The sequence below is a fragment of the Ovis aries genome, chromosome 11 (assembly GCF_016772045.2).
Source record: "Ovis aries strain OAR_USU_Benz2616 breed Rambouillet chromosome 11, ARS-UI_Ramb_v3.0, whole genome shotgun sequence".
NCBI classification, from domain to species: domain Eukaryota; kingdom Metazoa; phylum Chordata; class Mammalia; order Artiodactyla; family Bovidae; genus Ovis; species Ovis aries.
Window position 1 is genome coordinate 54,282,302 of NC_056064.1, and position 23,420 is coordinate 54,305,721.

The 23,420-nt window shown below is 53.6% G+C and overlaps 1 protein-coding gene across 2 annotated transcripts in view; it reads right to left on the minus strand.

Annotated features, from left to right (window-relative positions):
- MGAT5B (alpha-1,6-mannosylglycoprotein 6-beta-N-acetylglucosaminyltransferase B) overlaps positions 1–23,420 on the minus strand; it is a 67,673-nt gene that overhangs the window by 38,687 nt on the left and 5,566 nt on the right. The window contains exons 3-9 of one of the 2 annotated variants that reach the window (XM_042256313.2): positions 20,935–21,036; positions 15,520–15,667; positions 5,073–5,188; positions 4,503–4,576; positions 3,343–3,513; positions 2,461–2,625; positions 1,607–1,776 (exon numbers count right to left, since the gene is read on the minus strand). In XM_042256313.2, coding sequence (XP_042112247.1) covers positions 1,607–1,776; positions 2,461–2,625; positions 3,343–3,513; positions 4,503–4,576; positions 5,073–5,188; positions 15,520–15,667; positions 20,935–21,036 — 946 coding nt within the window. The remainder of the gene's footprint in view (positions 1–1,606; positions 1,777–2,460; positions 2,626–3,342; positions 3,514–4,502; positions 4,577–5,072; positions 5,189–15,519; positions 15,668–20,934; positions 21,037–23,420) is intronic. The other variant, XM_027974153.3, reaches the window with a different exon arrangement.

Consider the following 23,420-nt stretch of genomic DNA (forward strand, 5'->3'; position numbering starts at 1 on the left):
GATTTTAAAACACATATAACTTACACAGGATTTATACCTATAATATATAAAGAACTCCTACAACTCAATAAGGAAAAGATAAACAGGAAAGCAGAAAAGTGACCAATGACATGAATGGGTGTCTCAGCAAGAGGAAATAAGGAGAGCCAAGCATATGACTAACTGCTCAGCCTTGTCAGTTGTCAAGGAATGAAAGTTAAGACTGTAACAAGATATCACAATACCACTCCACACCCCCAGTGAGAAAGCCCAATAACACCAAGTGTGGGGAAGAATGCAGCCCCCTGGAAACCTACACATGGAAGGACTTGACTGGTGCAGTCACTTAGGAAAACAACTGGCATTTTCTTGCCAGACTGAATTTTTAGACACCCTAAGTCCCAGCAATTGTGCACCTAAGTCTATACCAAAGAAAAAACTCAGTCTATACCCAAGAGAAACTCTGACCCAGGGATACCAGGTGACATGTACTGAAGTGTCCACCACAGACAGTATCATTCACAATAACTTGTAAAAACATGGGGAAATGTCTACAGATAGGAAAAATTGATAAATAATTGTGGTATATTCACATAATGGAATATTATACAGCAGCAAACACGAATGGCATAGAGCTACAGGCAGCAACATGGAGGAATCTTGGAAATCTAATAATGAGAGAAGAAAACAAATCTTGGAGGCTACAATCAGTAGGGAAAATTTTTACAAACCTCAAATTAAACCAAAATAAAAACTAAATCATATATTGTTTATTGATACATGAATTTGTAAAACAACAACAACAAAAAAGGAACAAATTTATTTCTTAAAGCAAAAGAATGATAAACACAAAATCCAAGTTCCAGGTTTCCTCCAGGGCTGGGTAGGGTTGAGGGGAGAGGGATGGGTGAGAGAAACCCCCAGGTGAACACAAGAGTCCTGGTAATGTTCTCATTCTGCAGCTGGGTGGCAGAAGCATAGGTCACGTCATTCTTATGCTTTGTGACACATGGTACATATATTTTTGCACGTATCAAATATCATATAATAGATATTGGTAGATAAAATCAGAAATATCTTACATATTTCTATACCCCACAAATATAGTGCTTAAAAATGAGCCTAATCACACAAACACACACACAATCCTATCCCCTCTAACCATCAATCTCCCACCTCAAGCAGCATCAGAGGGGCCCAGGAAAGGCAAGCACTGGAAGTGGTAGGCATCACTGGCCCACCTCCCTCCATCCCCAGGTCTTCCTGGCCCCCACGAAGAAGCCCAGCCCCAGAAGAGGACCGCTGAGGCTGCAAAAAGTCACCCAGGATGGGAGCAGCAGGGACCCTATCTGATGACGTGGCTTGGTTCCACAAACCAGTATCTGTCAGCCCCTAAGCACATATCACAGGGTTCCCCTTAAGTCCGAGACAGAGAATAGGACCCTGTTTGAACAGCACTGAGCAAATACGCTCCCTGGTGCATCCCCCAGAATGACGGGGGTCAGCACTGAGACGTGAAGGCGGGAGGCAGACTGAGCAGGTGGAGAAAGCTATGGGGAATGTTGCCATCTGGCAGTAGCTGGGCTCTTGGGGACAGGCTCCCCTTCTTCACCTCCCCCGCACTCACCTCTGCAGCTCCTTCAGGGACACTGTGATCCGGAGGCCGTGGCCCAGGACATAGAGAGCAGCCAGGATGTCTGCCCACTGCACCATCTCCCCCAGAGGCCCGCCCTTCAGCACCCGAGGGCTGAACACGTCCCCAGACTCCTCCGTCAGGAAGCCGATGTGGACGAGGATCTGGTGGGGTCGGGGGTGGGGGGACACAGAGGGTCAGCTTGGAGGAGCAGCAGCCCCTGGCCCGGCCACCCCCAGGGAGACCCAGCCAGCGGAAGACATGGGCTCCCTCCCAGCTGTGCTTTCTGGAGCCAGGGCACAGTGAAGGGACCAAGCGGCAGGGTGACCTCGCTGGAGACATAGGTGAACAGGACGGTCACATCCTGCCCTCAAGGCGCTTATGTTCCAGATGAAAGAGGCAGACAACAGTAAACACAGATAAGAGATAATTCATGAAATGACAAGGGCTCTGAAAGAAATAAATAGGGTGAATGAGAAAGTCAGGTAAGTATTTATTGCATGGATGGATGGATGGACAGACAGATGGAGGAAGCAACGAGCTGAGGAACTCCCCCAAACAGGCAACATTATCCCCAACATTCCAGGCAAATGACATGACTTTTCTGCCTGACAAGGACAAGATGCCCACAGAATGTAGGACTCCTAAAGGGGAGAGGGTGTCACTCTGCCCCAAGCTTGAAAAGGGTCAACCAACACATGCATCTATCCTGACTCTGCCGCTGCACCACCCCAGCTCAAATTCAAATAAACACAAGTCTTTTAAGGGTAGACCCAGGGTCCCCTTGGCAGCCTGAGGCCTCGGCTCACTAAGCTCAGCTCCTTGAATGCACTGGGAGGATGAGGTACCTGCTTCTGGTCCCTCCGGACACCCCCCAGTTTCTGCGCCAGGCGCTGGGCGGCCAGTACCCACTGGGCTGTGAACCGCTTGGTGCGTTTCTTCATGAAGATTAGTGATTCCTTCCCGCTGCCCATCAGCTCCAGGAGGTGGGACAGATTGCTCCGGAAAACTGCCTGGAGGGGGCGGTCCAGACCTCAGTTCTCTAACTTCCGGCCAGCAGCTACACCACCACCATCACCCGCCACCCAGGGCATCTTCCCTGCGAGGCTGCGTCTGTTCTAGCTCCTCCCACTTTTCTAAGAGTCATGAGCCCCGCTCTCATCCCCCCAACATTCACTCCCCAGCCGCGTTGGTCTGTCCCAGCCCAGCTCCAGTCAGCCACCGGTCCTGGGCCCTTTAGGAGGGGGTCAGCTGTGACCTGTTCCCAGGATCCCAGCTCTGACAAGGAGGCAGTGAGGTCGTGGTCAGAGCCGGGGCTCCAAGGGCAGAGAAGCCAGGCTGCCTTTCAGTGGAGCCAGAGTATCTGTATGCCTTAACGAAGTTAACTCAGCTCTCCAGACCTCAGATCTGTCATCTGTTAAATAAGACTGTGTAAGGACTGCTGCGAGATTTAAGTACAAATAAAGTGTCTGGCACACAGGAAGCCTTCAATGAGTGACAGCTATTATTACTATTATTCCAGTCCATTAAGGGAGGTGCCTCCAGGGCCCCAGCCTGCCCCTCAAGTAGTTTCAGCTTCGCAACATCCCGCAGGAGTTGGGACGGGCATCCGCAGGCTGGCAGGCCGGGACCAGCCCACCCACCAGGCAGGGCCAGCTGGCCTTATCTTACCCAGGGGCAAAGTGTCCCCTGCTGTCCCCAAGCATAACCCAGCCACCTCCCACGCCTACCTGGACCTTGGGGAGGGGCTTGGGAGCCCTCCGGGTGGCCGTCTGGTTCCTCCAGGGCAGCGGGGGGCAGAACCACTCGACCTCACTGAGGTAGATGAGGAAGGAGCACTCGGTCCCATCCACCCCGAAGAAGGCGTAGCAAGGGTCAGAGGTCCAACGGGCGCGCATCCACTGTGGAGAGGGCCAGCCTGCACCAGGGGGCCAGCACAGTCCCTCGTGTGCCCTCGGGGCCCCCTTGTGTGCCTGTCCTTGGGGACCCCGAGGTCCCCCAGGAGAGGGTCCCTGGAGCCCATCCTAAAGGTGCAGCAAGGCCAGAAGCAAAGAGAGACTGGACCAGGGTCCTAGGACCTAGCCCTGTGTCTCAGCCGCTGAGAAACTCAGGGAAGGCCAGACTGGACCACCACCCCCCAGGCCCAGAAAGAGAAGGACCCGGCAGGAATGAGGCCAGGTCAGGACACATGCGGTCAAACAGCGGAGGCGCAGCAGCTGCAGGCCTGGCGGGCCCCCATCATTTCTCTTGGTTGTGTTCTCCATCCACAACCAAGAGTCGGGTTCGGCTGATGCCAAGGTCAGGGGGCAGGGCTGCGGCCAGGCCAGGACTCATCCACAGTGGCCCCCACGTGGTCCCCAAGAAGGGGTCTGCAGTGCCACTGCGCCCCACTCAGGGACTTCAGCACCAGTGAGGGGCTGGCTTTTATGCCTGTGAACTGGCTCCCCAGATAGACAGACTCCATGCAACCGGGGGTGGTTGTGGGGGCGGGTTGCTCTGGGCAGGGGGGATGGATTCTCTCAGTCCAGCTGGGCTAGAAAGGATGGGGAGAGAGAATGAGGTCCACTCCTTGTGTGAAATTGTTGGGAATCAGACTGCTGGGGGTGGCATATGTATATTTAATAGGTTGTCTGCTGTAAGACAGTACTGAAAACCCCAAAACATGACCCATTCTGGGAAATTCAGTTGGTGCGCCAGGCAGAGGAGCAGCTCCTCTGGGGCTGGCCTCTGCTAGCTAGTGGCAGTGTGAGGGTCTGGAGCCTGGGCAGAGAGCCCCTCGGTGGTGGATATTGCTGCTAGCAGAGCCCCAGAGCTAATCTTGGCCATAGCCCCTGCGGAGGGGCCTCCTTCTCCTGGTCACCCCACCCCAATCCTCAGCCCCAAGCCTCACCTCCACCTTCCCTGAGCAGTCAGGGAACTTGGGGTCACTGGGCGCCTCACACTGGTCCCGCCGGCCTTCAGACACTGCAGGGAGAGAAGGCCAGCTTGCTGAGGACCTGGGTCCGGGAAGGAGCCCGGCAGAGAAACCACAAGGCGGGTGGGAAGGGGAAGCATGGCCACACACACTGCCCTTGACCTGAGTTTTCTTCCCTGAAAGGCCACTGTCCAGGGGTGGCCTGAGCCTGAGTTGCCCCCTCTGCCACCATGCCCACCCTCCTTAGGCATTCAGGCTAATGAGGAGCTGGCCTGAATGCTTAAAGACCAGTTCTCTGGAGGGGCAGACCTCAGGCACACATCTGAATGTACTCCCGACTTCTTGAGAGGGGCTTCCCAGCCTGATGCTCCCCACATCAGAGGAAAGGAGGGGTCACCCAGGGATGGTGGGGTCACCCCACTGAGAGCCTGAGGCAGGACCCCCTAGGAGTCAGAGGAGCTGCTGTGGGGAGAAATCAGGCCCCACCCCAGACTCCCACCACCCTGTACTCTGTCCTGGAGGTCTCAAGGCGCCCCCGGCCCCCACCCTTGCTGTGCAGGAGCAGGCTGTGGCGCAGGATCTGGTCCACCTTCACAGCAATGTCCGAGACGTTCTGGGCGATGGCCTGGATCCGCTCCATGAGGCCAGTCCCGGCAGGGAGCCTAAGAGGGAGAAGCCAGGGTGAGCCTGTGGAGATGCCATCCCAGGGAGCAGAGGGAGGAGGGCCCAGCCTTCCTGCAAAGGACTGCAGGGCCCCCAGCACTCAAACGCCAGCCTGTGCTGAACGGAAATGCAGCAACCGATAGTCAGGCCAGGAAATGGAGCCACTGCTGTCTCAGCCTGGGTCGATGGAGCTCGCTAACTAACCATCAACATGCCCACCTGGCACACCTCTGGGAAAACCCACACCTGCAGGTGCCAGGCCAAGGTCAGCGCTTGGGCTGACATGGGGAGAGGAATTCCCTTCAGGATCCTGGACAGGATGTGTTTGGGTACCCCCAGGTGATGGAGGCCCTTTTCCTGGGCTCAGCTGGCCACCTTGAATCTTTTTCTCTATTTTTCTCCCAGGGGGAGGGCTGTATCTTGCCAAAATAAATTCCACACAAAGTAGCCTGGGGACTTACCAACTATTAAAACCTCTAGTAAAATTATTGCTGGATTCCCAAGAATGAATTCTCCCAGGACCCTAAACGAGTTCACTGCCACAACATCACAGGCCTCCGACTCACCATCAACACTGGCACTGCCTTAATTTTTGGAGAATTTATTCCCTGGTGTTGATCACCACTCCTCTCTAGAGGAGTTTATTAGATATCAGATGCAGTATTTATTTCACAGCAAAAAGTTCTATTGAGACAGATTCCACTCGGCTGGCACGTGGGGCTCACAGCAAGGAGGGCTCTGGGGGCCCCCCTCCAGAAGGCCGCTTCCTTTTTTCTGAAGACAGTAATTCCATTCCCTTTGATTTTCACCACCTCCTCTGGCTTTGCAGGCCAAGTTTAAGCTCCGTTTATCCCTTTACAAGGACTGGGTCTTCCTTGCCGCACATAATAAGAACTACACGAAGGAGGATTTTTCCAAGCTGGGCTCCTCTGGGATCTTCAAACCCCCACCTTCCACCGGAAAAGGCACAGTGCTGCCCCTCCTACCCGCCCCCTTAGGCCACCCTCCCCCCACCGATTTCCTTTTTTAAAACGTTGGCTGTGCTGGGTCCTCACTGCGAAGCGCAGGCCCAGGAGTTGTGGTGCGCAGGCTTCTTCGGTTGTGGTGTGTGTGCTTAGTTGCCCCTTGACATTTGGAATCTTAGTTCCCCAGCCAGGGGTCAAACCCACGTCCCCTGCATTGGAAAGCGGACTCTTTTTTTTTGGGGGGGGGGAGCTGTGTTGGGTCTTCACTGCTACGTGGCTTTTCTCTAGTTGCAGCACGTGGGGCTATTCTCTAGTTCGTGCGCTTGGACTTCTCACTACGGCGGCTTCTCTTCTTGCGGGGCACGGGCTCGAGGGCGTGCGGGGTTCAGCAGCTGCCGTTCCTGGGCTCCAGAGCACAGGCTCAGTAGTCGTGGCGCTCGGGCTTAGTTGCTCTGCGGCTCGTGGGATCTTCCCGGCCAGGGACACAACCTGTGCCTCCTGTATTGGCAGGCGGATTCTTAACCAGTGGATCACCAGGGAAGTCCTCCCTGCTCCATTTTAAGGAGAGGAAGGGCGTGGGGACAAAAGGCAGAGGCGGCAGGAAGCGGGGGAGACGAGCCCTCCACACACACCTGTGCACACACATGCACACCGTGTGCACATACGTACACAGGCAGCCCAGTCCACGCTCTCCAAACCCTCCTGGAAAATGGCATAGCCTTTCATTCACTTCCGGTGGCTGCTGTAACAAATGACCACAGACTGGGGGCTTCTCTCACGCCCTGGGCACCAGAAGTCTGCGGTCAAGGTGTCAGCAGGCTTGCTTCCCCCTGGAGGCTCTGGGGGAACACCTGCCCTAGCTTCTGGGGTGCCAGCGGTGGTCTGTCTCTGTCTGTCCTCTGCCTCCTTCTGTGTGTGTCCAGAGTTCCTCTTCTTAAAGGAACACCAGGCACTGGATTAGGGCCCACCCTGATCCAGTATGACCTCATCTTAATTTGACTGCATCTACCAAAACCCTATTTCTGAACAAGATCATATTCATAGGTACCATATCCACAGGCCCAGCCTTTATCCTGCTGCTTCTTTCATGGGAGATGAAGAGCAGATGGGGGAGTGGGGAGCCTTTGACTCCTCGTGCTTCTGGGTCCACATTATTTGGAGACTTATTGGAGGGCTTCCCAGGTGGCATCAGTGGTAAAGAACCCTCCTGCCAATGCAGGAGACATAAGAGACATGGGTTCAATCCCTGGATCGAGAAGGTCCTCTGGAGGAGGGCATGGCAACCCAGTCCAGTATTCTTTGCCTGGAGAATCCCATGGACAGAGGAGCCTGGCAAGCTACAGTTCATGGGGTCACAAAGAATCAAACACAACTGAAGTGACTTAGCATGCAGGCATCGGACTGAGAAAGAACCTCAGAGTCAGAGGTCCTGGATTCAAATCCTGGTTCCACTGGAGAGCTGTGTGACTTTGGGCAAGTAACCTAACCTCTCTGAGCTGTAGGGTTAGCTCATATAAAGTCTGAATAATTTTAGCTCCCTCACAGAGTGATGAACTGCAAGGATTAGACATGAAGTTGACTCTCAAGGGCTCAGTATACAGTAAGTGCTCAATAAATGCTTGAGACGCTCCCACTCCCTACCTCCAGGAGTCACCCCATCCTTGAGAGGAAGTCTCATAAGTTTAACTACAGAGCAAAGCACTTCACTTTTGGGGAGATTCAGCAATTTTCATACGATGAGCATTTTTTTTTTTTTTTGCATAAAACATATCACCAGCCTGGGCTTTAAAACAGCGCAGATGGCATCTGTCTGATTTAACAAGTTCAACTTGTTCAAAACAGAATTACTTGGCGTCACTATTATTATACTGGACAGCATTTGCACAGCACTTTCTATTTTCAAATAATATAGGATTAGGCTTCTTTCCCTGGGAAGTTTTTTTTTTAAATGACAACAAAAGTAGATGTTGTGAGACTTCAAACCACAGCACATCTGTGACCTGGGAAAAGCTTCCGTGGAAAAGAAAAGGTGGGGGGGGTGGATTGGGGACAAAGTGTACGGCTGCCCACCGCTGACAGTGTTGTCACTGTGGGATTGGGGTGGTGGCAGGGCTGGCTTCTCCATCAGGCCAGGGTGGTGCACTGTCAGGGCCCACAGTGCTTTTAGGGGTCCACAAAAATGTTTCCATTCCCCTAAACATCAGGAAAAAATTGTAGGTCAGGAAAAGATTTTAATATGTAATGTTACTATAAGTATCTTTATGCCAATGCAGTCATAAAATATAATTTTGCTATTGGTTAAATATGCTCAGGCATAAGTGGCTTCCTGGAGCCAGCTGCCCTCCAAGGCTGACCCTGGTGCTGCCAACCTCTGAGCACTGGCCCAGGGTCCCTTGAAGAAGCAACCAACACCACAGGCCACCTACCGATCTCAGGACCCTCTGCCCCTCCACCACCCAGAGCCAGGAGGCAGAGGCCAGAACGGAGCAGGGAACTCTGGCTCCAGCCGGCAGCCACTTCCCCCCAGGACACCGGCTCCAGGCATCACCTCCCATCAGGCCAGGTCCCCAGAAGGCCCCCTTGAGCCTTGGCCCCTCCTCCCGGACTCATGAGGCCATTACTGATTCCAGTTCTCAGTCCCCTGGCCTCAGCACAAGCGCTCCAGGAAGCCGCAGGAAGGAGGTTTAATCTTGAGTTCCACCCATGATTTATGAGGGTTGCATTCAATTAATGAGATATTGATTTCTGCGCAGCTGGCCAGCGTGCTTGCTGGGAGTTGTTATTTTATTATAAAACTGATTGCTTTCCTTTTAAAACAGAGAGACCCGCGTTCACAGGTGCCTGAAGACACATGTACCAAGATACAAACGCTGCAGCAGCAGCGCGAGCGCCGCGAACAGGAGACGGGTTCTCTCCAGGCGTGTCTCTCTGTCTACCTCTCACACACACCACACAGAACGCAGGAAACCCCCAGCCCTGATGTCCAGTCTTCCCTGCATTTTTTTACTGCTCTCCTCCTCTGCTCACCCCTCTTCACTCCCATCAGAGGTCTGATGCCATCAGAGTGCTCCCAGCGCGTGATCAAGGACCCGCCTGCCCCTCCCTGGTTAACGGCAGAGAGGACTCCTTCTCTCCTGCCCTGAGAAATACATACATACATACATGCACATGTATGTATCAGAAAGACAGGATAGCTAGATGATAGATAGACAGATAGAGAGTCTTCCCAATGTTGATAGGGACAGAGCTGGAGTTGGGATAGACAGATAAGAGAGTCTTCCCAGTGTTGATAGGGACAGAGCTGGAGTTGGGCGGTAGTTTCATCACTTGGGGAAGGGACTGGTACCCCATGGGTGGGGCAAAGCCAGGCTGTGGGGAACAGAGTCCCCATCCCCACCCCAGAGCCCAGTGTTTCCCTGGAGGATTTTCTTTTCTAACATCTCATATGTCTTACTTAGGGCTTCCCAAGCTGGCACTAGTGGAAAAGAACCCACCTGCCAGTGCAGGAGATGTGAGAGACACGGGTTCGATCCCTGGATCGGGAAGACCCCCTAGAGGAGGGCATGGCAACCCACTTCAGAATTCTTGCCTGGAGAAGCCCATGGACAGAGGAGCCTGGCGGGCTACAGTCCACGGGGTCGCAAGAGTCAGACAGGACTGAAGCGACTCAATACACACTCATGCTTATTTCAGACACACTGATATCCCGCTATACATGCCTTGCTTCTTGCCTCTTTTACTTAGACTGTGTGATGAGTAAAAACATTGCCAGCCATTAAATATTTTAAATGTAATTTTAGTGGTTACATTTTATTCCATCATGTGTGTCCATACCGTATTGACCTTTTCCCCACTGATTTCTTTTTTAATATTTACTTTTATTTCTTTTATTTATTTGGCTGGGCCAGGTCTTAATTGCAGCAGGCAGGATCTTTAGCTGCAGCCTGTAGGGTCTAGTTTCCCCGACCAGGGATCAAACCCTGGGTCCCCTGCATTGGGAGCTCGCGGAGTCTTAAGCACTGAACCACCAGGGAAATCCCAATAGTAGGACTCAGAAGAATCTTAAAAGTACATGCGTCTATTTGGCTGCATCCTTAGTGATAAAAATCTTATAATTAAAACATATTTCCAGGTTTGATAAGTTAAATAGTTCCTTAAGCGTGGGATTGTTATCAATAATGAAGGAGAATTATTTGTTCTGTTACATGTTCTTTTGCCTCAAATTCTGCTTTGTTTGGTATAAATATTGCCATCTTCACTTTCTTTCCGTTTGTGTGTCCTGGATACATTTCCTTTTATTTTTAATTTCTGAGTCACTGGTTTTGAGGCCTGTCTTACAAATGGCATACAGTGGGATGCTGAGAACCTTTGTCCCTATTAGGGATGTTTAACCCTTCACATTTATGTCACATTTGACAGATGTCTGCCCTGGAGTGACTTTCTCAACCAGTCACCAACATCTCCCCCCACCCCCGTATCAGTCCAGCTTCCCCCAGCCCAGAGGCCACACTCCCAGATCTGTCGTGTTAGGAAGGGGCTAATCCAGAGGCTGGACCCAACACAGGGCCTGTGAGAAGTGGGGCATGTCCTTTAAAACTGCGCCCCAAGTCATCTTAACTGGTCGTGTGTCCCCTGTCCTACACCCCACCTCCACACACAGAAGCTACACTCCTGGCACTTGGCCCCTCCAGCACAGAGACGGCCGAGAACGTCTAGAAGCTTTTTATTATTATTATTAATTTACTTATTTATTTGGCTGCACCGGGTCTTAGTGATGGCGTACAGGATCTTTGATCTTGATCTTCACTGAGGTATGCGGGATCTTTAGTAGTGGCGTGTGGGATCTAGCTCTCTGACCAGGGATGGAACCTGGGCTCCCTGCTTCAGGAACCCAGAGGCTTAGCCCCTGAATGACCAGGGAAGTCCTCAGGAGCATTTTTGAGTTTCTAAATAAAGCTTTAAAAAAATTGGGGGAGAAAAAAAATAAAACTTCAACTCCTTACTCACAGATGATAATTCTGATGGATCTTCCTTCCTGCTATCCCTTCCCCACAGGGAGGGGTTGCTGGCTCCCTCCTCCTAAGGAGTTCTGACACTCTTTGAGGACAAGAACTCTGACTTCCGCCTTCTGGGTTTCCTCCATCCATTCCTGACACCCCAGCCCGGAGCCTGCACCCAGTAGGCACTCGACAAATACAGACTGGCTCGAATACAGACAGCCTGAAATCTCAGCTGTCTTTGCCACTGCAGAGAGGCCTTGTAGAAAATTCAGAGATCACTATTTGGTTTTAGGATACATAATACGATGCCATTTGCAATAAATCGGCAAATAAACCTGAATTGTGTTTTCCTAGGCTGAATAAAGTGAATTTGCTTTTCCTAAGGATATACCAGCCGTGAGTGGGAGGCACAGCCGAGAAGCTTCCAAAGGGCAGAAGAGGGGCAGTGGAGGTTGTTCTTTTTGAAGCCACAGATAATTGCAAAATGAGAAATCCAAGTGCAGATAACTGAGAGTTTGCTGGAAACACAGTGGCAACAAGGTTCTCACCTGCCAGCTCCATGCTGGACAGGCCGGAGTGGGGTCAGGGTGGGGAGAGGACTGCAGTGTTCATGCCCATGGGAAGGGTGAGCAGGCAGCCTCCGCGTGCCCTGGACACACCCACCGCTTCGCTCCCTGAAGCCAGAAGCAACAGTGTCCCTGAAATTTATGGCTCTGCCTGTGGGGTTTGATGGGCTCTGCTGGTCATGATGGATTGTTGCTATTTCCTGGGATGAAGCTGGAGCGGGTGGAGATGAAGGGCAGAGCAGGGGAGGGAGGGGGGGCTGGGACGGGAAGAAACGGGAGAGACACTGAGTGTGCTGGTGGTAGCGTTCCCGGCCCAGGAGGCAGGCCCAGCAGCCCAGGAGCACTTGGCTCTCTGCTCTCACCCTGGTGAACAGACCAGTGTGGACAGAGGCTGCTGGATCTGCAGCCTGGGCAGAGGGGAGCACAGCTGGGAAAGTGGAAAGGATGAGAGGTGGGGCGAGGGGCTAAATCAGAGCGGACACAGCAGCAGCAGAGAGGGTCACCCTGTGCACACAGAGAAGAAGCAGCCTCAGACCCCAGGGGGAGTCCAGGGATGCCCAGCACCTTTGCCTTCATCTCCCGTCTCTGCCCCCTGGAGGAGGGCATGCCAACCCACTCCAGTATTCTTGCCTGGAGAATCCATGGACCGAGGAGCCTGGCAGGCTACAGTCCATGGGGTCGCAAAGAGTCGGAAATGACTTAGTGACTAAACCATCACCACCTGTCTCTGCCCCAGCCCCTCTCTTCCCCTCTCACACCCTCCTCATCCAGAGACACCCCTCAGCTCTAAGAATAGGGTCCCAATGCCACCTGCCATCACTGACAAAGCTCTAGGCCACCTGCCCACTGCCCTCTCCCAGCCCCCACCACTCTGCCAGGTGGACATTCACACTGGTTTCTTTCCTTCAAGACATCAAGCTTGGGACTTCCCTGATGGTCCAGTGACTAAGACTCCACACTCCCAATGCAGGGGCCTGGGGTTCAACCCCTGGTCAGGGAACTGGATCCCATATGCTGCAACTAAAGGTCCCGAATGCGGCAACTAAGACCTGGAGTGGCCAGATAAATATTTTTTAAAAGATACTAAACCTGCTCCTTCCCCAGGGCCTTTGCACTTGCTGTTCTCTCTACCTCGAATTCTCTACCCCTAGCTCCTCACGTAGCTGGCTCTTCCCGCTCATTCAGAATTGAGCTCACATATCACCCATTCCCATGGGCCTTAACAGACCACCCTGTGTGAATAGCCTCTTTCCCAGTCATCTGCTTTCTCATGCTTAGAGCTTGGCTTAGGATCTCTACATCATCTCATTTCGTTCTTTTTCTCAGTTACTGTCTGTCTTCCCCGCAGGAATGGGGACAAGGCTCATTGCTGTGTCCCCAGGACCGGGAGCAGTGCCTGGCACTTCAATGGTGCCAAGACGTATTTCAGGAGCAGAGAGATCTCTAGTTTCTTCTGTCAGAAGCTCAGTCTCTGGAGAGCCACAGCACGTAACCAGGGACCCCAACTTCCCAAGGGGGAAGAGCTCCCACCAGGAGCCGGGCATTCTGGCGAGCTCCTCATACCCACCACTGCGTTTAATCCCAGGCTCCAGAACTGTACTTTTATTTATTTATTAACTAATTTTTATTAGAGCATAGTTGCTTTATAGTGTTGTGTCAGTTTCTGCTGTACAACAAGGTCAATCAGTTACACCTTCTCTTCTTTGGATTTCCTTCCCGTTTGGATCACTTAGGACATTGACTAGAGCTCCCAGCTCTTCACAGTAGGTTCTCATTAGTTTTCTATTTTATACACAGTATCAATAGTGTATATATGTCGATCCCAGTCTCCCAATTCATCCCCCTCCCTACCCACCCGCCCCCACCCCCGGTGCCCCTCTCTGTTCTCTACATCCAGTAATGTAATTTTAGTGCCTACATTCCCCAAAACAAAAAAATCAGAGCAAAGTTCTCACGAAGGATTTGTGTCTCCTGAACCGCGAATTATTACTAATTGATTTGAAAAATCTTGCAAAGGGATAAACACAGACCCCCAAGAAAATGCATATTTAATGAACGGCCACCAAGAGCTCGGTATTTAGAGAGGTGGGCTTCCGGTGGGGCCAGCGGACCTGAGCCCCGAGCCAGGCCCAGCTCCTCAGCAGTTGTGCCACTGTGAGCAAGCTCCTAAACACCGCTGTGCCTCCGTTTCCTGCTCTACAGGATTAAAGCCCCCGTAAGGCACTGTGGGATTGACGAGCTCTCGGCAGCAACACGATATGGTGAGCTGTGAGTAAACGTCACGCATTAAGAGGATTGGGCTGTGCTTAGTCACTCAGTCGTGTCCAACTCTTCGCAACTCCATGGACTGTCGCCCGCCAGGCCCCTCTGTCCATGGGGCTTGTTGCCATGCCCTCCTTCAGGGGGTCTTCCCAACCCAGGGATCAAACCCAAGTTTCCCACATTGCAGGCGGATTCTTTACCATCTGAGTCACCAGGGAAACCTTCATGAGGACAGGGATGATGATACTGGCCGGCCTGACTGGTCACCCAGAACATGCAGTCACAGAAGTCTGCTGAAGTAGGGACCCAGGGCCAGCTGCCCAGCCCAGGCAGCCTATGGGGCCGAGGATCCCCCACCAGACCGAAGGAGTGGGCTGTGCTTCAGGCTCCCCAGGCTGAGATCCCTCAAGGACCAGCACTCACCTTTGATCTTACCCAATCCCAAACTTCAGAAATGGCTTCGGCTTTTACATACCACACATTGGCTGAGGTATAGCTTTTCCCACAAATTGTCCAAAAGTGTGGATTTCAAACACATTTTTCAGCAGCAGAACACTTTTAGCAAATCACATTGGCTGAGGTATAGCTTCTCCCAAATTGTGTAAAAGTGTGGGTTTCAAACTAATTTTTTAGCAGTTAGAACATATTGGGGCTTCCCTGGTGGCTTAGATGCTGAAGAATCTGCCTGCAATGCAGGAGACCTGGGTTCAACCCCTGGGTTGGGAAGGTCCGGTGGAGATGGGAACGGCAACCCACTCCAGTATTCTTGCCTGGAGAATCCCATGGACAGAGGAGCCTGGTGGGCTACAGTCCAGGGGGTCACAAGGGTTGGACGCGACTTAGTGACTTATACTTTCACTTTCAGAACACAATGGGCAGCTCCAGCTCATCAAGAGCCCAGTATCTATTAATAAAAGGTCAAGTGCAGCTTGTCCCCTGGGATGGGTGGGGTCGCAGCCTCGTCTCCTCCACATCCGAGTCTGGGGGCCAGGACTCCCAGCTGGGCCAGCCCTGGCTTCATGCCCCCTCATTCTCAGGGGATCAGGAGAACCTCACACCTCAGACCACCACCTGGGTTCCCAGGGACAGGCAGAAGCACGTGGGGCTGCCGCACAAACCCTAAGGGAACTCTGCATATTGTGGCCTCAGCGGGGGAATATTTAGAATGCATAAACCAGGCAATTCTTCTTGCAAAGATGGCTCAGGTCCATGGGAGGAAGACAGATGACCACTGAGGCCACTGCATCCCACGTCAGTCACACATGCTGGTCAACACGGACAGAGCTCAAAATTGTCACAGATAACGTACAACAGGAAGCCATTTAGGGAAGATTTGCAAAAACCACACACTTTGCATTTACTCTGTGTGCGTGCGTGTGTGTGTGTGTGTGTGTGTGTGTGTGTGTGTGTGTGTGTAAAATGCATTCTGAGGCGGTATCCCCGGCCCCATCCCTGGTATAGTGGATACCACTCCTCCCCGATTCCAGGTGCCCCTCCCTCACTCCAGGAGCCCCTCCAACTCCTGGGTCCCCCTCACCTGTCCAGGGCAAAACGCCCCTCACCGGCGGCCCGATGTAGCTCACTGCTGTTCTCCAGCCTGGCCAGCGTGTCCATGCGCTTCACCATCAGCTCCAGCAGGTCACTCATCTTGCGGAGGACACCACGGGACTCCGGCCCACCCATCACTGCAGGCAGAGGGGGTGCACAGTCAGGCATGGCCCAGGCAGCCCCGAGGCCACCTGAGACCACATGGTGTCTGGTCGGGGGTGGCTCAGACCCCAGCCCCACTTCCTTCTTTTCAGAAAGAGGAGGGATGTATGGCAAAAACCATCACAATATTGTAATTATCCTCCAATTAAAATAAATAAATAATTTTAAAAAAAAAGAAAGAGAAGGAGCCAGGAGAGTGAGCCTGCCCCACCCCCACCCCTGCAGGATAGGGATCCAGAGAGCCCTGGGCCCACCCTGCTCCCTACCAGCTGTGTGACACTGGGGTAATCTTTTAACCTCTCTGAGCCTCGGTTTTCATCTTCTGCAAAATCGAACTTTAGAGATACTCTCAGGCCTGTGAGATGACAGGGAAGGCCCAGTAGTGGGACAGGAACCCCAAAGACCCTCAACAACAATTTCCAAACAGAACTCGAGGAACAGGGTTTCTAAAAGTACGGTCAGCCACCCAGCCACAGCTGAACCTCCTGGCCAGGTGAAGTCTAGACTCCTGGGCCCTCGTGTAGATTTGCTGATTCAGATCTCTAGGGGCTGGGGCCCCAGACTCTGATTCTGCTTACTCCTCATGTGATTCAGATGCACAGGAGAGGCTGTGAGCCTGTGTTCAAAGAGGTGGGGGCCCTGGCCACCTCCTTTCCCCATCCACTCCCCCAGACCCTACTCTAGAAAGCCAGCATGAACGTGTCCTCTCAAGCCAGCCCTTGGGTTCCCAGAGATCAACTCCAGGGTTGAGGGGCCAGGAAACCTCGTGAAGAATAAAATTAAATGAAAATGAAGTGCTTCAACCAAGATCTCGTTAACCAGCCTGAGACTTTCCACAATTTCCCATCTAATCATTCCTGATCATTAGCACCACACCTGTCAGCATGGGACAGCAGCCCTCACCTTCCATTTTAATTAAATTCTGTGAAGGTTTTAAATGGCCCCTCCAAACCATCCATCGGTACTCAGTTCCAGGCATGACAGCCCCCACCGAGGCTGCCTGCAAACCTTAGCGGCCAGGCTCTGAATCTCTGTTACCAACTGACCTGGGTCCATAGAGACCCAGATGCTCCCGGGGATTCCCTAGGCTGTTGGTGGAGGGCAGGTTGTCAGGGGGTACCTTGGGTGGGGATCCCCAGAATCAGACCCCCCAGATAAAGGTTTGAGGGCAGGGCATTATGGAGAAGTGAGCCAGGGAAGGGGAGACAGACCAGAGAGGGCATGTCATCACCCTGGGGAAACCAGGGGGTGCAGAAGCAGCCTCACAGTTCTCTCCCTGCAGGGGCAAGGGGGCCAAGCATGTATACACCACCTCCGGCCAGTCACTGCTTGAGGGCTGCTCCCCGGGACAGCCATGATCTGGTACTTTCCATGGGGTGGTAGTGTCGGCTCCAGAATGTGACGGGATTCTCTGAGGGCTGAGCACCATTAGCATCCGCTTCTCAAGAAAGCCAGGGTCAGGGCCCGGTGGACTCAGAGGGGCTGGAGTGGACACCTGGGCTCTCACCTGCCTCTGACAGCAACCTGTGGCTATGCAGCCAAGGGCATCATCGTAATATTCTCAGCCTCAGTGTCCCCAGTTCAAGGCAATAAACGTTAGGTTTCATCTGCAACCCAAGTTCAAGGTGCCAGGATGCAGGCAAGAGGGATCACAGCCAGCCACAGGGAACCAGAGGCAGAGACAAGAAGTCGAGTGGGGAGGGGGTCAGGAAGGGGCCAGTCTCCTCTGCTCCATGCTTGGGACTGAGCCAAAGGGGGACCTAGAGAGGCTAGCTGTCACCCAGGCTACTTGTGACATTTCCACTGTGCCTCTCCCTGTATCCCCTGGTGCCAGGCCCATTCCAGCGGCCACCTTCTCATACCAAGTCACCTTCTGGCTGGGTGCCCCTGCTTGCTGAGCCAGCATGAGCCTAGAAGGGAGGCCTTTGGGGGCTGGGGCCTGCAGGTTACTCAGAGAGCCTCAGTCCCTGGCTCCAAATAAAGAGCGAGCATGAATGATGGGGGAAGGACTGGGGAGCAGAGGAGAGACGTGAAGAGGGGTTGGGTGCTGGAAAAACAGCATCAGGCAGAAGGAAGAAGACAGTCTCCACTCCTCCCCACCTAAGTAGCTGAAAGAGCTGACGGTCTCCCCACCTTCCCTCTCGGAAAACTGGGTGGATTTTTCCACTGGGATCAGGAAATTTCACTGTAATGTTTGATGAAGCAAAGTGAGGTCTCTCCCACCACTCAGCCCCTCCCCGCTTACTCATGGCCTCAATCAGTTAGTCCCTTAGCGAGCAAGATATAAATAGCTCCTTCTCTCTTTCAACTCCACAGAGTTGGGGACATTTGACTCTTTGAAAGTACTCTCATCCAGAGACCTCCCACCCAAGCCTGTCATCCAAATGCAATACCTCACTTTCAACCAGTGCTTGGAGCACAGAGTAAAATAAGAGGGGAGTTTCTATCATTTCAGCTAGTCACCCATCAGATGACCGAACCTGGAGCTGCTTTGCACAGGCCCATGGGAGCCACCCATATTCAGGGTTACCCGACGGACATCCTGGACTTGCGCAGTGCACGACCTGGCTGGCCTTCCTGGGCTGCCCTGACCGCTCACAGCAGGGGCTGAGTGGCCCCTTCCCCAAAGGAGTCAGATGAAAACTGGAAAGTCAGACCATGGCTGGGAACACTCTCAAGCCAGAGCCTGTTATCTGAGGCCGTGCACTCCGGCCCGACTGGACCACAGAGCTTGGGCGGCAGCTGGAACCTGCAGACACAGCACTCCAGCAATACTGAGCCACGTCACAGCTCCTGGGGCCGTGTGGCGTTCCCTGCAATGCCTCGGGCCTGCCACCTGCCCTGTCACACTGCTGCCCTCTCTCCAGGCTCATCCCAAGTGTCCTTTTCCCCTCGGAGCTCACTGTCTGCACCCCTCCCAAGAGCTCACTGACAATGCCTACCCCGCCCCCATCCCATCATAAAAGCTGCAAAACAGCTGATGGAGCCAATAACTGCAAGAGTCGAAAGAGCCAGACGGAGCTGGACCAAGCCTGGGGGGCAGCACCAGGTCCCAGGAGAGGCCTTGACTCCAGACCTGCTTGTCCCCCCAGATGGTGGGGGGAGGGGACAGGTCACTTGCCTTCTCTGGGCCTCAGTGTCCCCTCTAGTAAAATGAGAGGGTCTGAGTCTAGAGGCTAAGACTCCTATTCCATCTCTTCCCCTAGCTGCCTCCAGAGAAATGGAGGTAATGGGAAAGAAAAGACGGTTCCTATAAAAGCCTGCAGAATCTCCTTAGGGAGAGAGCTCTGCTTTGTTTTGCTAAATCCCTGGGTGGGCCAGAGCATCATCTTGATGCCCAGAGCAATGAGACAGAGAGAAAGAGAAATGACTCTGCATATTGAACTAGGAAGACTGGAGTTTCCCGGGCCAGCCTGGGAGACCAGGAGAGAGGACAAGGCCTGGGGACGTGGGCAGAAGGCAGGACAATGACTCAGAGGGGCTGGACAGGACGGGGATGCTCCATTGCCAAAGGGATGACCCATGGAGAAGGGTTTCAGGGGGCTGTAAAAGGCAGGGGCCCAAGAGAGAATTGTCATCTGCTCACTGTGCTGAGCAGTGGTCTGAGCCCCACCCACAAATCCCCCCAACCCGTGTGTGAGAGTTTAGGGGTAAGGGGTGTCCTTCCCAATAGGTCAATGCAGGAGATACCCAGGAGGATAATTCAGTAGAAGCAGATCAGAGCAAGAGGTGTCCAGGGAGACAGACATAAGCCCCCTAGAGTCCTTGGAGATACCTGAGGGTTCTGGATTGCCCTTCATATGAAGGACGGAGACATCCTTCTTTAAAATTGTCAACAGAGGGACCTCCTTGGTGATCCAGTGGTTAGGACTCTGTGCTTCCACTGCAGGGGACACGGGTTTGATTCCTGGTCGGGCAACTAAGATTCAGCATGCCACGCGGCATGGCCACAAAAACAAAAAAAAAATGTCAACAGAGGGACTCCAGAAGACCAGAGGGCTTTTAAACTGGCTCTAAGGAGGTAGTCCCCTCTCGGATGAGTCTGAAGGTCACTTCCATCAGACTGGATGAAGACCACAAGATACCCTCCCAGCACCTGGGGCTCAAGCATCTACCCTGAGCATCTAGAGATGATGCAGGACCCCAGAAGCTCCCCACCCATCGCTTCCAAGGAGCTCCAGGGCACTAAGCACGTCTTCTGCCCTGCAGGAGGCAGGGGCAGGTCCCAGGAGGGAAACAGGCCAAGCAAACAGTCAGGCAGGCAGGCAGGCCCTGCCATGCGACATGCTCCCTGGATGCCGCCGGCCGGGACTGCAGGCAGAGCAGGCTCCCGACACGCCTTGCCCCAGGTCACCTCCCTCCTCTCAGCATCCGTCAAATTGAAATGTATTTAATGTGAGGTCCCTGGCGACACAACTCAGAAGTCACACATGTTCCCTCCATATTTCCACATGAATAAGGAAGGCCGCGATGCTGAGAGATGCAAAGGGGCCTCACATTTACCGACGAGGGTGCTTCATCACCCACCGAGGCCCCATCCCTCCCCGATGTGTGCTCTATCTTTCTCCTTCCTGTCTGCCCTTGTCCCCTTTCTCCTCCCCACCCCCACCCTTTGCCACTGGTTCCTGAAAACTGAAGGAGCCCCCACCTCGCTAGATGGAAGAGACCTCCCAGGCACTCGACATGGGAGCCGTGACTTGGTGCTTGTGCAGCTGGAGAAGGGCACACATTTATCTCTCTGCACACAGCCACCGAGGAAACCAGCTGGGGCCACGGGAGCTCCAGGCAGCGTGAGGGACAAGGGCAGGCCCTGGCACACCCACCCATCGCCAGCCTCTGAGAAGAGAAGCTCCGTTAGCACCGAGATCCTGGGCCAGAGACAGCTACAGAGCAAGGCACTATGCCTCTGATATTGAAGTGAAGTCGCTCAGTCGTGTCCAACTCTGCGACCCCATGGACTATAGCCTACCAGGCTCCATCCATGAGATTTTCCAGGCAAGAATACTGGAGTGAGTTGCCATTTCCTTCTCCAGAGGATCTTCCCGACCCAGGGATCGAACCCGGGTCTCCTGCATTGCAGGCAGGCAGACACTTTACCGTCTGAGCCACCAGGGAAGCCTCTGATATTCCCCAGGTTCAAATCCTGGCTGGGGCCAGTCCACTGGGAGATCTCTGGGCACACACAAGCAGCTGAATCAAGCACTTCCAGCCCGCAGCCCTGTCCCCGGAGATGGCCTCTGACCTCTACTTCCAGATGAGATGGCGAGCCAGGAACAGCCACATGGACCCCGAGGGAATCTGCGGAGACCTTGGGCGAGAGGCCTCAGACACAAGTTCAAGTCCCCTGTCATGAGAAGGGAAGCAAGTTCCTCTTAAGACAAAAGGAGGCGACAAAGAGGAACTGGGGTGTGAAGTGAGGACTGGAGAAGTGAAAGCCGCTCAGTCGTGTCCGACTCTTTGCGACCCCATGGACTATACAGTCTATGGAATTCTCCAGGCCAGAATACTGGAGTGGGTAGCCCTTCCCTTCTCCAGGGGATCTTCCCAACCCAGGGATCAAATCCAGGTCTCCTGCACTGCAGGCAGATTCTTTACCAGCTGAGCCACCAGGGACGCCCTGAGGACTAGAGAGGGAGCATTAAAAAAAAAAAAAAAAAATCCTCCCACCAAGCGGGGCCCAACCACAGCAAGAGGGAATTAGGTTAGCCCTCCTCCTGGGTCCAAGTCTCTTCTGCTCAGCCTCCTGCTTCCCTGCATGTGAGGATGAGTGTGCAGAATAGAGAATGAGATGTCCGTCACACTTCTCTCCCCAAACTAGAGAACTTCATCACAAAACAGGAACTGGCCCCCAGGGGAACCCAGAGCCTCCCCAGGGAGAGGCAGTGGAAGGCTCCCTTGCCTTTAGGGAAAACCCTGCACCCTGCCCCTCCCCCAGTCATGTCCTCGTGGGGATGCACTCCCCTCACAGGCTTGACAGGCGAGAAGACAGGTCACTTCCCTATTTGTGCTCAGATGGTGTTATTTACCAGCGGAGGGCTTTTCTAAGTTATTTTTTCTATTTTTTTTCTAACCCCGAGTGGGCTTCCTTCTTCTAGTTCTGCCTTGGGCCTGCGCAGATCCTCAGAATAAACACTATCTAACCCCCAGCCCCCACCATGACTTCACGCCCCAGACCCCTTCCAACCATCCCCCATTTCCAACCCATCCTTCCCCGGGCAGCTCCTGGATAGACTGGCTGGCACCTCTTAGTTTGTCTGCGGGGCCTCTCTAAGCCCAGGGTCTCCTTTGAGGCGACATCTTTTACAGAATCAGGATTCTAAACCCCCAACGCAAACTTGGGACTCTTCCGAGTCCCTGCTATGGGTCTCCCCAGGCAAATCAGCTCAAACCAAGGGCATGAAAGACACTGAGGGGACAATGGGACCTGGGATGTGAACCGGGTCGGGATCACCTCCCTGGGGTTCCCAGAGGCCCCCGTGCTGGTCCAGCTCCCCTCCCAGCCTTTCCTTCCACATTCCAGGCAGGAAGTTCCCAGCCCAGGGGGCCTGGGAGGTGTGAAAAGACTTGGATACACTTGGGTCTGAGAACTGGTGTCACAACACAGAGGAGACCGGCAGCTCCAGCCCCGGTGGACCCGACAGAAATGCCCATGTGTATCCACCACAGACACGTGCTGGAACGTTCATAGCAGCGCAATTCAGGAACACCCCAAGCTGGAAACAGCCCAGGGTCCGCCCCGGGGCAGAGTGGATAAATACATTGTGTCGTAGTCATACAATGGATGCTGCGCAGTGTCGGCAATCACTCGCCAGGAGAGGGGAGAATCTTACAAACGCAATATGGAGAGAAAAAATGTGCAGGCAACCGAACACCTGCCAGAGGGTGCCATCGTCATAAAGTCCGAGGGCGACACTCCTCTGTGTTATTAGATGTCAGGTCCCAGCGTCCGCGGGGAAGTGGAAAGTGGAAGGAAGCCTGAGGGTGCTTCTGGGGACGGATGATGCTCTGTCTCTGGATCTAGGTTGCTGAGTGCCTAGACAGGTTCAGTTTCTGAATACTATACTCTGATAGAAAAGGGCTTCCCTGTGGCTCAGATGGTAAAAAAATCCGCCTGCAGTGTGGGAAATCTAGGTTCAATTCCTGGGTCTGGAAGATTCCCAGGAGGAGGGCATGGCAACCCACTCTGGTATCCTTGCCTGGAGACTCCCCATGGACAGAGGAGCCTGGCGGGCTACAGTCCATGGGCCACAGAGAGTCAGACATGACTGAAGCGACTAAGCACACACACAGCACATACTCTGATGGAAAGTTTAAACATGTGCAACACACAACACACACACGCACACACACACGCACGCACACACACACACACACGCACACACACACACATGCCTCTAGTCTAACTGAGGGACCCTGGGCAAGTCCTCTCCCCTTGGTAGCTCTGCTCTCCCCTTAGACACAAGATCTAGGTTGGAGCTGGGCCCCTTCTCCCCATGCCAGGCAAAAGTGCATAGTACAGAGCAGAGCAAGACCCCCCAAGCCCTGGTCCTCTGAGCGCTGCCAGGATGGGGCCACCCTCAGGGCAATGAGCACACCCATACGCCCCTCCTCCAGCCTGATTCCCACCTCCTGGATCCCTGACCTTTCAGAGGTCAGCTTGCCCAAGGCCCCGAGGCAGCCCACCCAAACAGACACACCCCCTTGCCTGGGGTGGCCCCCAGATAGCCT